The sequence below is a fragment of the Mustela nivalis genome (assembly GCF_964662115.1).
Source record: "Mustela nivalis genome assembly, chromosome: 2".
In the NCBI taxonomy this organism is placed as follows: Eukaryota; Metazoa; Chordata; class Mammalia; order Carnivora; family Mustelidae; genus Mustela; species Mustela nivalis.
The window spans coordinates 92210258-92225369 of NC_139021.1; the positions used below are offsets into that span (position 1 = coordinate 92210258).

General features: G+C 45.2%; 1 protein-coding gene across 1 annotated transcript in view; it reads right to left on the bottom strand.

Moving 5' to 3' along the window:
• The window catches only part of GALNT2 (polypeptide N-acetylgalactosaminyltransferase 2), a 179112-nt gene that overhangs the window by 80821 nt on the left and 83179 nt on the right, over nt 1-15112 (bottom strand). The window contains exon 2 of the mRNA XM_082718864.1: nt 5458-5551. Coding sequence (XP_082574990.1) covers nt 5458-5551 — 94 coding nt within the window. The remainder of the gene's footprint in view (nt 1-5457; nt 5552-15112) is intronic.

Genomic DNA, 15112 nt, shown 5'->3' on the forward strand with positions numbered 1-15112 from the left:
CAAGGCTAAAAATGAACAACTCTTCTTAGCTGGCTCAGAGAAGCGAGATCAGAGAGCACCCTGCCACCCCCCAAACTGGAGAGACCAACAGCTGAATACAGAGAATCACAATTTACTGGAGCAACAAGCTCTGGGGAAACCCCGTCTGGGTAATGAAGCCCGAGCTGTAGGGGATGAACAGCTGGAGGTCCTGTGGACGAGCCCAAGAGATAAAGACTCCAGGGGTATCAGCCACAGGTGGGGGGTCCCATATGTCTGTGTTTTACCTCCAGAAGCTTCACTAGGTTTCTCATTGTGAATACTGCGAGACAGATCCCTTCCAGCTTCCAGCAGGGGGAGAAGGCAAAGGAATCATTTTGAAATATGCTAGAGCATTCTGTTTTTTGTTTTTAAATTTACTTATTTGACAGAGAGAGACACAGTGAGAGAGGGAACACAGCAGGGGGAGTGGGAGAAGGAGAAGCAGGCTTCCTGCTGAGCAGGGAGCCCGATGTAGGGCTTGATCCCAGGACCCTGGGATCATGATCTGAGCCAAAGGCAGATGCCCAATGACTGAGCCACCCAGGGGCCCCCAGAGCATTCTGTTCTTAACAATGCCTGCCCTCAAGGGAAACTATTCTACCACAGCTAACCTACTGGGAGTTTATCAGATCCTAACTAACCTGGGGAAAGGGAAATAGTCAACTTCAGCCTGCCCCTAGCCTTCTACATGGAGGAAGGGAACTAATCTTTTTTAATCACCTCTAGCCACCTAGTCCCACCTCTGTGGGAGAGAAACTGAGAAGCATTTGTGAAGGTGACAGCCCAGGACACAGACCTATTATAGGAATATCAGTGTCCCCTCTCCCCTCTAGAACTTAACACCACATCACTAAAGCCCTATTTCCTGGAGTTCCTTTCACCTAGCACATCATACCCAGTGTTGAAGAAAACCTTACAAGGATAATAAAAAGCTAAAAAAACATAGCTTGAAGAGAGACAAAGCAAGACTCAGATATGACAGGGATGTTGGAATTATTATTATACCAGGAATTTAAAACAACCATAATTAGTATGTTAAAAGCTCTCATGGAAAAAGTAGACAACATGGAAGAACAAATGAATAATGTAAACAGAGAGATGAAAATTGTCTTAAAAAATCTTAAAGAATTACTGGAGATCAAAAACACTGCAACAGAAATGAAGAATGGGTCTGATGGACTCATCAGTAAACTAGACACCACTGATGGAAGATTCTTTGAGTCTGAGGATAAGTCAGCAGAAACTTCCAAATGGAAAAGCAAAGATTAAAAAAAAAACAAAAACCTGAAAAAAATCAGAACAGAGTACCCAAGAAATGGTGGGCAACTACCAAGAGTGTACACACACAGGTAATGGGAATACCAGAATGAGAAGAATGAGAGACAGGAATAAAAGAATTATTCGAAGTGATAATGACTGAGAATTTCCTCAGATTAATGTTAGACCAGAAATCTTACAGAATACCAAGCAGGATAAATAACAAAAACAAACAAATAAACAAACAAACAAAAACACAAAAACAAAAACTATACCTAGACATAGCACATTCAGACTGTAGAAAATCAATGATTTTTAAAAAACTCTTGAAAGAAAACAGGAGGGGGGGAATAGCTTTAGAGAAACAAAGATTAGAATTCTATCTAACTTCTCATAAACCATGCAAGCAAGAAGAGAGTGGAATGATGTAACTAAGTGCTGAGAGAGAGAAAAAATGCCAACCTAGAATTCTATACTCTGTGAAAATAATCTTCAAAAGTGAAGGAGAAATAAAGACTTTCCCAGACAACAAAAATTGAGGCAATATGTTGCCAGTAGACCTGTCTTGCAGCTTCTTAAAAGAGAGAAAGAAAATGGTATAGGGCAGATCTCCATAATGTAAGTAAGAACATCAGAGAAGTAATAAGTGATGGTAAAATGACAACTTTAGTTTTCCTACTCTTATTTAGTAGGGAACAGTTTGTTCAAAAAAAATAATAGCAACAATGTATTTGATTATGTATGCTTATGTACATGTCTATGTACACACATATATGTGAGATGAAGGACAGCAATGATACAAAGAACGAGAGGGAAGGATTCTTAATATTTTGTTATAAGATACATTAACTGTGAAGAGGGATAGTGCTATTTGAAATTAGAGTTGGATTCATTGTAAATATATACTGCAAACTCTTGAACAACCACTAAAAGTGAAAAAATAGGAGAGAAAAATAGAATTATATAAAATGTTCAATGAAAGCTACGGAAAGCAGAAGAACGTGTAGAAGACAAAAATAGGAACAAAACAAGGGCAAGTAATAGAAAAGAGTAATAAATATGGTATATATCAAGACAGCTATATTAACAACTACTTTAAATGGCAATAGTCTAAATATACAATTAAAAGACAGTGACTGTCAGAATCGATCAAACAAGACCCAACTGACTATATGTTATCTACAAGAAATCTACTTCCAAAACAGAATGCACTAAGCCCAGAAGGGTTCTCTGGTGAAATCTATCAAACATTTAAGGAATAAACCATACTAATTCTCTATAATCTCCTTCAAAATATAGATGCAGAGGGAATACTTCCTAACTCATTCTATGAAGCAAGCATTATCCTAACAACAAAACCAGACAAGGCCATTACAAGAAAATAGCAAACCAATATCTCTTATGAATATAGATGCAAAAATCAGTAAAATATTAGCAAATTAAATCCAACAGTGTACAAAAAGAATTATACCTATCAAGTAGGATCTAACATATGCAAGGCTGGCTCAACATGTGAAAATCAATCAATGTAATCCCCTTGACAAAATCCAACTCATTCATGATAAAAACTCTCCACAGACTAAGAACAGAAAGAAAACTTCTTCAGCTTGATAAAGAACATCTACAAAAAACCTGGAGCTAACTTCATACTTAATGGTGAGAAACTAGAAGCTTTCCTACTGAGATCAGAAATATGGCACCACTTTCCAACACCATACTAGAAGTCCCAGTTAATGCAATAACAATAAGACAAGGAAACAACAAAGTATAATACAGATTAAGAAGGAAGATGTTTGCAAATGATTTGACTGTCTAAATAGGAAACCTGAAAGAATAAAAAACTCCTAGAATTAATAAGTAATTACAACAAGGTTGCAAGATACAGGGATATTATATAAAAGTCAATGGTTTTCTTATATATGAACAACGAACAAAGGGAATTTGAAATTAAAAACAGAATACCATTTACTTTAGTGCCCCCCAAATGTAAATACTTTGGCATATACCTAACAAAACAGGCATAAAACTTATATGAGCAGAACCCTAAATCTGATGATAAAAATAAAAAGAACTTTAAATAAATGGAGAGATTCCATGTTCACGGGTAGGAAGCCTCAATATCAAGATGTCATTCTTACCACCTTGATCATAAATCTGTCACAATCTACATCCTAGAAAGTTATTCTGTGAGTGTCAACAGATTCTAAAGTATATGAGAGGCAACAAACAAACAAACTGAATAACCAACACAACATTAAAGAGAAAGAACAAGGTAGGAGGCCTGATGTTAGCCGAATTCAAGAATTACCATAAAGTAATCAAGACAAAGTGGTAACTGGAAAAAGAACAGGGTAATACAGAAATGGAACAGAATTGAGAGTCCAGAAATTGACCCACATAAATAGAGTCACTGATCTTTGGCAAAGGAGCAAAGGCAATACAATGAGGCAAAGACAGTCTTTCCAACAAATGGTGCTGGAACAAGTGCACAACCACAGGCAAGCAATAAATCAATCAATCAGTCAATCAATCAATCAATCAATCAAGACACAAAACTTATACATGGATCACAGACCTAAATATAAAACCAAATTATTATAAAGCATATGAAACATAATATAGGGAAAAAAATCTAGGTGATCTCTGGTATGGTGATGGCTTTTTATATAAAACATCATAGTCGTGATCCATGAAAGAACTGATAGAGCTAACCTTCATTAAAATGAAAGTTATCTGTTTTGGGAAAGGCACTGTTAAGTAAATGAGAAGACATGCCAAAGACTGAGAAAAAAATATTTGCAAATGACATATCTGATGGAGGACTATTATCCAAAATATACAAAGAGTGCTTCAAATTCAATAAGAAAATGAGCAATCCACTTAAAAAAATGGTTGAAAGACCTGAACAGATACCTCCCCAAAGAAGATAAACAGAGCATAAATGAATATATTAAAGAACTCAGTATCATATATCACTAGGGAAATGCAAATTTAAACAATGAGATTCTACTTCCCACCTATTGTAATAGTCCAAATTGAAAACACTGACCACCAAATGCTTCCAAAGATGTGGAGCAACAGGAACTCCTTCACTGCCGGTGGGAATGCAAAATGGTACAGCCACTTTGGAAGACAGTTTGGTAGCTCCTCACGACACTGCACATAGTCTTGCTATATGGCCCAGCAGTCTTACTCCTCGGTATTTAGCCCAATGAACTGAAAACGTACATCTACACCAAAACTTGCTGCACACAGCTCTTTACTGCAGTTCTATCCACAACTCCCAGAGCTTAGAAGCAACTGGGAAGTCCTTCAGTACGTGAATGGATCAACTTTGGTCCAGACAACAGAATACTAGTCAGTGGTAAGAACAAATACATCAACGAGCCACGAAAAGACATGGAGGAAGCTTTGTTACGTATTACTACGTGAGACAAGCTGATCTGAAAAGGCAACATACTGTATGATTCTAAACATATGACATTCTGGAAAAGGCAAAACTATGGAGACAGGAAAATGATCCGTGGTTGTCAGGGACTGTGGGGAGAGAGGGACTAAAGAATCGGAACATGGAGGATGTTTAGGGCAGTGAAGCCATTCCATAGGTTACTATAATGATGGATTCACATCCACATACATTTGTTAAAACCCATCGAGTGTACACCACCAAGAGTGAATCGTAATGCGAACTATGGACTCCGGGGGACTGTGACGTGTCAATGCTGGTACCCTGATTGTAGCAGTGGACCATCTGCTAGGATATGCTGACAGTGGGGCAGGTGCACCGCATGTATAGGGCCCGAGATATATGGGAATCTCTGTCCTTTATGCACAAGTTTGCTATGAACTGAAAACTGCTCTAAAAACTAGTCTTCTAAAAAAATTTGTGAACTGATATATTATCCTGTGTTTTCTATCTTATTCTGTTTTTTTTTTTTTTTTAATTTCTTTCAACAAATTCTGGTCATCTCCTAGGAAACTTATTTCACCAACCACTAATGGGCTGGAAGACCCCCAAATTGCTATAGGGCAGTGTCTCCAGCGGCCCTATGAAATCCATTCTCTATCCCGCAGGCTCCAGTGGCCACAGTCAGCTCATTCAGTTTCTGAGCAAGAGGACTTCCCAGCCACCAGCCACCAGCCCAGGGGTGGACAGGTCCCTGAGGACAGCTGCAGTACCTGGAGGGAGGGTCTCCATGCTCTGTGCTTTCTCATCCCCGTTGCTGTGATGAAGGTCTTTCTTTTTAATTGGGTCAATTTCATTCCAGTCCTCCTAAGGGGAACAAAGACAGCATATGAGTTGATCAGTTTCTCAAGCATATCTGCATTCACCAGTTCAATCAACAGTAAGTGGGAAGATGTCTATGGCCCCTGGGGATGCAAATGATGAGGGAGAGAGAATTCCCGTCTCCAGGACCTGCATCCCAGGACTTCTCAGACACTGGCGACATGAAGGGACAACAGTATGGGAATGGCCTTTTCCAAGGAAGGATTTCTACTTCCCTCTTCATTTTAATATTTGCACTGCCTAAGTGTGGGAAGGAAATACTCCGGAAATTCCCAGGGCTCTGTGGATCTGCGAAGGTAGGGAAGGGAGATGGGGAGAGTAGATTAAATAAAATAATTCAATAGTGGTTAAATTAAAGCCATTAAAATCAGGGTAGCTCTCCAGACATCTTAAGATGGTTTAAGGACACCCTAGGACGCAAATTCTCCCTCCAGGCCCCTCGGAGCCCTCCTCTGAGGTTGCTAAATGATTTAATTCCACTGAGCAACAGTGGAGGGAAGAGGAAGGGCCAGCCAAGCTTTTCCTAGGGCTCACTCTAATAAGACTGCCAATAGAACAGAGCTGTAAATTAAGGGTTTAATGTGAAACCAGAATAAGATATAAGCTCTGGCAGAATTTATTCAGCTCATCTGGACCAACAATTTACTCTAATCCATCAACATTAAATCAAACTAAAAAACATCGCCATAACCACAGAGCTAAATATATTTCGCAACCACTTGGAATCCGATTTCGGCAAATCGAGTAAGAAACCCTTCTGTATATAACCCAGATCAGAAATGTCCCATGGCTAGTCATTTTCCTACCCAGACTTCTGCGTGCCCAGCATTGTCGACTGGGCGTGTCCCCCAGCAGAGGCCACCTGCACCATCCGCAGCGTTAAGCCCTCCCCTGGGGGAGACCAGACCACTTCCAAACAGGTCTGTCCAGCTAGCATTCCTCTGGGCCGGCATGGGCTGCGTGTTGTGCAAAAGCTGACCACCGGAGACATTTTGGCTCTTCAAAATGTAAAGTGAGATCTTCAAGGAGGGCAATCCCTGGGGGCTGGGCCAAAGCTGACATTTTCTCCAAATGCAACTTGCTCTGCCAATCATCTGCATTTTTACTCAAACGGTACAGTAATCAAAGAGAAACCATGCCTAAGCTTCTCCCTCTTGAAGCCAGCTTTCCCTTCAGCAGCTTCTTTGGGGATACAGCTGGCTCGATCACCATGGAAATGATGGGTGTGGCACCCAGGAGGATGACCCCACTGTAGAAAGAGGGGGCTGGTGAGGAACCCTCATGCCTTGGCAGTCCTAGCCCCACCCAGCCATCACAAGGCCTTTGTCCTTCAGGTGCCCCAATTGCTGGGACTTTTGAAGATTTTACCCTGCATTTTAACAAAGGTATTAAAATGCATCTGTGTCCCAATTCAAGTATTCTTTTGCTGCAAATTTTTTTTCAAAAGTATTCATAAATTGGCTTTTGAGATTCTCTGGTTAAAAATAAACTTTCGGTTTACTACCTGCTATGACTTCGCAGCAAGCCTGGCAAACGCATGGGAAGGAGAGAATCTAACCTACAACCTTGACAATATATGGAAACATGCGGATACAAATTCAGTAAGTAATGAAGTAACCAGAGTCACGCTGTGCAGACTTTTAATTAAGCATTATTAATTCTTACTTTGCAGCTTGCTTATAGCATTCCGTGGCTAATAACTTTTTTCCCCCAGGGGCATTACACTAGCTAATGGATCAAACCATTTAACCTTGTACTTGAACAAAATCGAAAGTGAAAGTTGCTCATGGGGCCAGTGCCTTACTTTCCACGTGTGAGAACCAAGGCACCGGCTATATGGTTCACAGAATCGACACTGGGGTCAGCCATCCACGCTTCTGTGGAAAGTAAGTGCTTCCTTCTTCCCACAGGCGGGACCGACTAGTCCACATGCAACACTCCTTAACCTCCCCTCCTGCTGCTGATCCAGCACCCCCACCACAAAGCCAGAGCGGGAGCCCAGAACGCGCCGAGAGGCTATGTCCCGAGCGGGTGAAATGATGCTGAGCCCCGCTGACAGATCCCTACTGTGCATCATGTGCTCTCGTCCCTGCCACGGTCACCCGGCTGCTTACAAGTCCTGTTTCACGAGGGGCATGTGGAGGTCAGCAAACCTACGCAGCCTGCCCACGGCGGTCACACGGAGAGTGAGAAGCTAAAGGTGGCTTCTTTCCAGTCGGGACTCCATTTAAACCATGTGACAAGAGCCCGAGTCTCACAATATCACACGACCCCAAGGATACGTTTCTAAGAGGTCTTTCTCAAAGGACTCTTTTACCCTGGACTCCCGAGTCAAGAACTGAGAATGACCATGGTAAGCGCCTGCTCCTAGAGGAGAGTGAGGAGCTAGAGGGAGAAAAGGACCCGCCAAGGCTGCTAAAACTCAGAGTGCTTGGGAGGTGCCAAGCCCCACTCTAGACACTGCACACACCCTGATCTTCTGCACGGTGCTCTGGATAGCCCCATTTTACAGATGAGGAGGTTGAGGCACTGAGAGCTTACGTAGCACAAAGGACACAACAAGGCTAGATTCGAACCCAGGGGATTTAGTATTGGTTCCGGGGTCTCAATCATTCTACTGTAGTACCTTTAGATAAAACATCTTCCCCCTCTATCAAGCAGACATACACAAGTAAAGCAAAACAACGTATTAACCATGCATCTCACATATGTCTGATCACTGTAAATGCCTGATCATTCAGATCACTGACTGGTTCACTGCCTACGACAGCGGCTGCCTGTGTAGGACCTGCCACCTGTCAACAGCTCACCCTTCCAGACACCTGTCATGTTCCACTCTTTCCCATAACCCTGACCCATGGCCTTTGCTGGATGGAAGACAGTCTCCAGAGACATGGTGGGGACCAGGTGGCTTTACCTTGGCCAATCGTGCCTGATGGGGTGCAGACAAGCATCCAATGATGATGGCACAGGGTCACATACCCTGAAGACTGCGGGGGCAGGGCAAGCTGGGGGTGTCAAGAAGGCTCTGAGAATCCTGTGTGCCAGAAGCGACACCTTGGCAGAGATCTGAGGGGGTCAAGAATTGACCTGGTGAGATGAAATGATGGGGGTCGGGGAGATGAAAGTCGTGACAGAGGGAACAGCGTGGAAGATAGAAAACAGACACGGACGCGGCAAGATACTGAGACTTGAGACTTGGTTCCAGAAACATCGCTTTGGCTGTAGTGTAGGGAGTGCATGGAGGGGACAGAAGAGAGGCCAGGGGGCCAGTAGGGCAATGCAGTAAGGGACCGTAGTGAGCTGCTCGGGTCTGGGTCCCAGAGATGTGGAGAGGAGGTCAGCACAGCCGTGGGGCAGGGATTGGAAGGGGAGAGCAAGAAGGAAGGAAGGAGTCAGAGCTGCAGGTTTCCTGCATGTTTGGACAGGAGGGTCACTCCTGCTGAGGAACACGAACAAGTGGTGTGGGAGGGGTAAGGAGCGGCGCCGGGAAAGAGGGATGAGTCTGCTTGGGAAATTTGGGGGTTCCTGCGAGATACCAAGAGGTAGCTGGCAAACACTGGAAGACACGTGGTCGCAGCTTTGGAAAAGCAGGAGACCACAGAAGCTGCTGGTGAGTGTGTGAGAGCATCCGGGAGGGGTGGGCCGAGTGAGAACAGGGTCCCAGACTGGGGGGGGCAGGGGATGCCAACACCTTAGGGGCAGGCAGGACACACGGCGTGTTGGGAAGAGCCGGGACCCAGGAGCTGGAGCCTCGGGGTCTAGCCACGGGGGTCTGAGGAAGCCACCAACCTCTGTCCACTGGGCCACCGGGCTGAAGGTCTCACAGTTCCTGCTGGCCCTAAGCATTCCTGGGGACCAGATGGAGCCAGCACCTTCTTATACATTCTACCGATCACACATACATTTGGGGTCCGAAAGCACTTGAGGTCCCTGGAGGGCAGGAGGGCTCTGAGGGTGGCACTGCTCCTGTATGTTTCCTAACAACAGAGCTGGGAAAAATCGCCCCGCTGCTCGCTCAGACGGATCGGCCCGGCCTCGTCCACTCTGCAGAGGAAGCATTTCCTTAGAGCAACTCCCCGCCATACAGCCACATACACTGGAGGACTTATGTACACCCGCGGAGTCTCGCTTCACAGGGGAACGTGTGGGACAGACACTCGGAGAGGCCTCGCGTGCCCAGGCCCGCCGACAGCCAAGACGTGCCACCAACTGATCCGTCTGTCTATTCCCCGGTAAGAGCAAATGACGCGGTGGCAGACAGGTCCTCTTCCCAGTGGCATGGGTAAACTGCTGAGATGAGAGGAGCAATGATGTGAGGGACGCCGGGTCAGGAGTTGCAGGGAATCCAGAGCCCGCGATCTGGTCACCCTGCTCTGCACAGGCCGCAGCCCATCCGTGGGGGGCTGTGACACCGCATGCACAGTGACTAGCCCGCAGACAGCCCATGCTGCTGACCAGCGTGGGCAAGGGTGGGCTGGGTGGTTCTGGCCCCACCTGGGGCGCTGGCCGGGATGTCTGAGCAGAGGCCGGCCGACCCCACCAGCCACCGCGGAGCCGAGGAAGCCGCCACCCCCACCCGACTTTGCCATTTAAAGCACACCACGGGGATGACCTGCAGGGCCTCGCCCGAGGCACGAGACCGTCTGGGCCCTCTTAGTGGGCATGTGAGCCAGAGCGAGCGCAAACCCAATTTCCTGTCCTCCTACTTACTGACCGACCTGCGCTCGCAGCCTCCTACTACTCGTACTGGAACTCGGTGAGTTCTTGTACAGTCTGCACAAGCTCGAGATGAGCACTTTGCCCGCACTGTTCCTATAAACATGCGCGACAGACAGGGTCTATTATCGCCTGGAGCACAGATGAAATTAAATCAGGCTGGGAGACGGATCGGATGGAAGGGAAGGGCTGAGCGACGTCTGTTGACCTCCCGCAATTAGAGAGCACAACGGCCAAAATCATCCTTTTCCCAAAAAGATAAAAGAACGAGTTTTAATAAAATGGTGTTCCTTTCAGAAACAGTAGCTCCAATAGGTTGGCTGACTGAGTAGTTACGAAAATTAATTAAGTGTAAATACAGCTTTAGTTATTAAAAGACAGTTCTCCCACCATATTCCCAGTCTGATCGATCTGTGCTTCAAAACAAGAAGAGATAAATACCAAGTGGGCTCGGCTTTTGCTAGAGACAGACGTCAGTGTGCGGAGGTGGGTGAGGAGGCAGAAGGGCCCGAGCAGGGGGAGCAGAGAGGGTCAGCCTTTCACCTGCGAACAGACTGTCATCGGCGCGTTCAGGGCGCTGTTTCATCCCTGTTTCCTGCCCCAGATGAGAAAAGCGACCCAGAAGGGCTAAGTGACTTATCGTGTTATCAACCACTGCAAAACAAGCTCCCTCCAAACCAAGAGGCTCAAAACAAGGAACATTTATTATTTCCCAGCGCGTCTGAGAGTCAGGAATCCGGGTGGGTCTGGCTCATGGTCGCTCGGGAGGCTTCCATTAAAAGATGTCAGCCGAGGCTGCCACTGTCCTAGGGTCTGAATGGGCTGAGTGGCTGTTGCCAAGATCGTTCACTCACACAGCTGCTCGTTAGTGGCCACAGTGCCTTACCACGGAGTCACACGTGGGGCTGCTTGAGTGCCCACACAACATGGCAGCTGGCCTCCCCCAGAGGAAGAGATCTGATAAGACAGGAAGGCTGGGGGAGAAAGACAGAGGGAGAGGGGCAGACAGCAGGACTCCTTTCATAGCTTGGTCCTAGAAACCAGATGCCATCACATTCTGTTGACTAGGAGGAGCGCCTCACTACGTCCAGCCCACAGTCAAGGGGAGAGGAATGAGATCCCGCATTTTGAGGAAAAGACTACCAAACAATCGGTGAGGATTGTTTGGTGGCTCTAAAACCACCACGTGTGTGAGTGGCAGAGACGAGGCAAGAATATTCCACGGGGAGACAGGACACTGCTGGGACCCAGTCAGTCAGTTACCCACACATGGGAGCCGCGAAGGGTCGGGGGTCCAAGAGATGAGTCACGGCAGGGTCAAGTCAGCCCAGTAAAAAATGTTACTTCATTTCACATTGACCTCTTGTCTATGGGCCAATATACAGACTAACACCACTTGTAGTAACATGTTTGAATCATGAACCACAGCCGAAGCAAACACGCTTACACACGTAAAACAGATGATGAAGGTCGGGGTATACTGCGGACTCAGCAGAGGCTGTCTCCATAAATTTTAAACAGCTAACATTGTATTTGTTAGCAGAGATAAAAATATCACGGTGGAAGGAAAAAAGAAAATAAATAGGTTGTTTTTAATCTCCCGTTACTGAAATATATTTTGTCACTGTTAAATTATTTCAGCCAACTAGACCATATGCTCAGAGGCAGATGAAGTAACCAAAAATACCATCTGAATGACTACTTGATTTTTTCCTCATCAACTGTCTACTTCCCACTGTTATTTAATGACTGTTTAGCGATCATGACCGCCACAACCCAGCCGTACAGGAATATTCGAGTTCCATGAGGGGAGGGGGGAAGCCAGGTTGCTAGATCTGTTAAAAAGATGTGATCATTTATATTTCCACAGCCCACTAAATTGTTTACTTGAAAGCAAACTGTTTAAAGAGCAGACTTCGTTTCCTGCTAAAGACCAGGACCTCCCAAACCGCAGCACTCTCACGATGAACTGAGCCAGAGACAGAAGGACTATTTACTGTTTCTAATTCTTCAGGGTGGGTATCCCACCAGATTAGCACAGAGGAATAATTCCTAGATCTTCTTACGAGAGGATGAAAAAACCTGCTGATATAAGGTGTCACTGATGAAACTTTATGTTCCAGACAGGGTGTGTGACCCATTAAGAAAATGATAAATTAATTTCAACTCACTGGGAAACAGAACGATCAGGGGAAGCCTCCTTAGCTAGGCTAGGAGTCAAGTCACTGTGAACCATGACCAAACTTTGGTTAAAACCAGAAGCCTCTACCCTACAAATACTGACATCAATGCATTTATAAAAGAGACGGTTTCTAGAACACTGTCTATCAACTATGCTTAATAACTTCTTTTTAAATCAAAGCAATGAGGCATGAAAACAGATGGGGGGGACAAAAGATTTCTACTTCTAAGTAAGAGTTCCCACTGAAAACCTGAAGAGTATTCTCTTCCTTCCTAATCGTCATCAGAACAGGAAGGGGACATAATATACTGTAGAGACCAGAACAATGCTGGCTCAGTCACTCGACCATTTCTGAACACGCATTTTGTACACACGCACCAATGAGAATCCCTGACGCCGTATTTCATCACTTGGGGAAAGCAAGTCAAACAAGCTGGATGAGGAGGAAAAGCTCAGGGGACCTTCCAAAGGCAGCCTCCTGAAAGTTTCCATAACCTTTATTCAGGTTAACTATCAAAAGATAGGAAGCAGGGGCCTGGGTAGCTCAGTGGTTTAAGCGTCTGCCTTCGGCTCAGGTCACGATCACAAAGTCCTGGGATCGAGCCCCGTGTCAGACTCCCTGCTCAGTGGGGAGCCTGCTTTTCCCTCTCCCACTCCCCCTGCTTGTGTTCCCTCTCTCGCTGTATATCTCCCTCCGTCAAATAATAAATAAAATCTTAAAAAAAAAAGACAGAAAGGCCAAGTCTCCTGGCTTTCTCCAAGGCTGGTCCTTGCCCCAGCATGGGGATGAGAGTCAAAACGGGCATTTTTCAGAAGCTCCCCAGGCAGCTCTAATGCACAGTCAGGGTGGAGAACCATTAGCTTCACTGAGGTACTTACAAGTTTTCCCACTCATTTCTTTAGCCGAGTTCACGAAACTCAGTGCTGCTAAAATGTAAGGGGCAAATTTCTACTGCGGGTTCAAGTCAAGGCTGCTTCATACATAATCACTGGCTCACAAATAAAGAAATACAATATGATAAAGGTCACTGTTTTGTTTATGGTCCAGTGGAATCTCAGAGAAACGTGGGCGGGTGAGAAATATCGCGGGGCTACCCTTTATTTGGGAACTATGACGATCAATTGGACTGAAGTCATGAGCTTTTCACCTGGCTTTTTAGCTTCTCTAACGTGCAGAGGGCCAGGGCCGCCAGACTGAACACTCACTCCATACACAGTCAACTGCCTTAACTTAGTCAAAAATCTTCCGTTGGGAGCACTGTGGCCACGTGCAGATGAAATGTCCATTGGTGACCCCGCCCACTCAATCCAGAAACTCTGGAGCCTAAGATGCGACGAGGAAAGGTTTGGGATGGGTCATGGGCAGGGCAAATGAACCCTGGTCCCTATCACCTTGAGCAGCTCAGGGCCCTCGAGTTTCTAATACGCAACACAGAAATGTAAAGACCTCTCTATCCCACCCCACAAGATCTAACAGGGCTCCAGTGGACTGTAAGGCATTAAACAAGTTAGACACCAAGTCCCATCACTGAGAACATCACACTTGCCTTCTTCCAATCGGAGGGACCTGCCTTCGCCCCTCTTTCTCCTTCATTACTCAGGCTACTGAACGTCCTCCTTCCTCCCCGTCATTAGCTCGTTCACTGACTTGCTAACATGTAGACATGTTACTTCTGTGATTTTCCTTCCCTAAACCCCAAACCTCAGTCTCATCATGAAGAAAACACTAGATAAATAAACACTAGATAAACCCCAAATGCGGGATTTTTTAAATTTTTTTTTACCAAATCCTTGACCAGGACTCTTCAAAACCACCAAGGTCATCAAAAACAAGGAAGGCTGAGGACCGTCATGGCCCAGGGGGAGCCAAAAAAAAGATTGGACAACCCATTGTAACGTGGGATCTGGGCAGGTACTGGAAAAGAGAAAGAACATTAGGGAAAAACTCAAGAAATCTGAATAATGTAGGGACTTCAGTTTATAATAATGGATCGGTATTGGTTCTTTAATTATAATGCATGTACCATACTAATTTGAGATAGTCCCCACAGGGGAAACTGGGTACAGGGTATATGACAGTCATTGCACTTATGTTCCCAGTTTTTCTGCAAATCTGAAACTCTTCTAAAAAAGTTAAAAAAAAAATCTTAAACTAAATGCGTGCATAGATCTTATTTACATAAAAGGAAAATAATTACATTAAACACTGCTGGTTCAACATCTGTCAACTATGTATTTCTAGGGTGCCTGTCAATTTTTAATAGCAATTTTAATTCCACTCCCTCTCCCTGCAGGGAGCTAAGGTGTGAATCTCTTGATAAATGCTGATTTTAAAGCCAATTTTTGCAATGAGACAGAGAGCCCAGGAGCAATCTATTTCACACCACAATTCTCTTTTCAAGAGCAATCAATCCACCCTAAACTCCCATGCTCACAGTAGATGACCAAAGCAGTAGGTGGCCCAGAGCAGGGGGGAAGCACAAGGCAGAATATTAACATGCAGCTTTTCCTCATTCCTGCTTCTAAGTAAGAGTTTATGAAGCCAGACGGCTCTCGGCTCTCGGGCCAGGTCATAAACATTCCCAAACGCAGGAGCCGCAGGCCTCTTAATACGGAGACACGGGCTGGCAGAATTAGAGCCCATA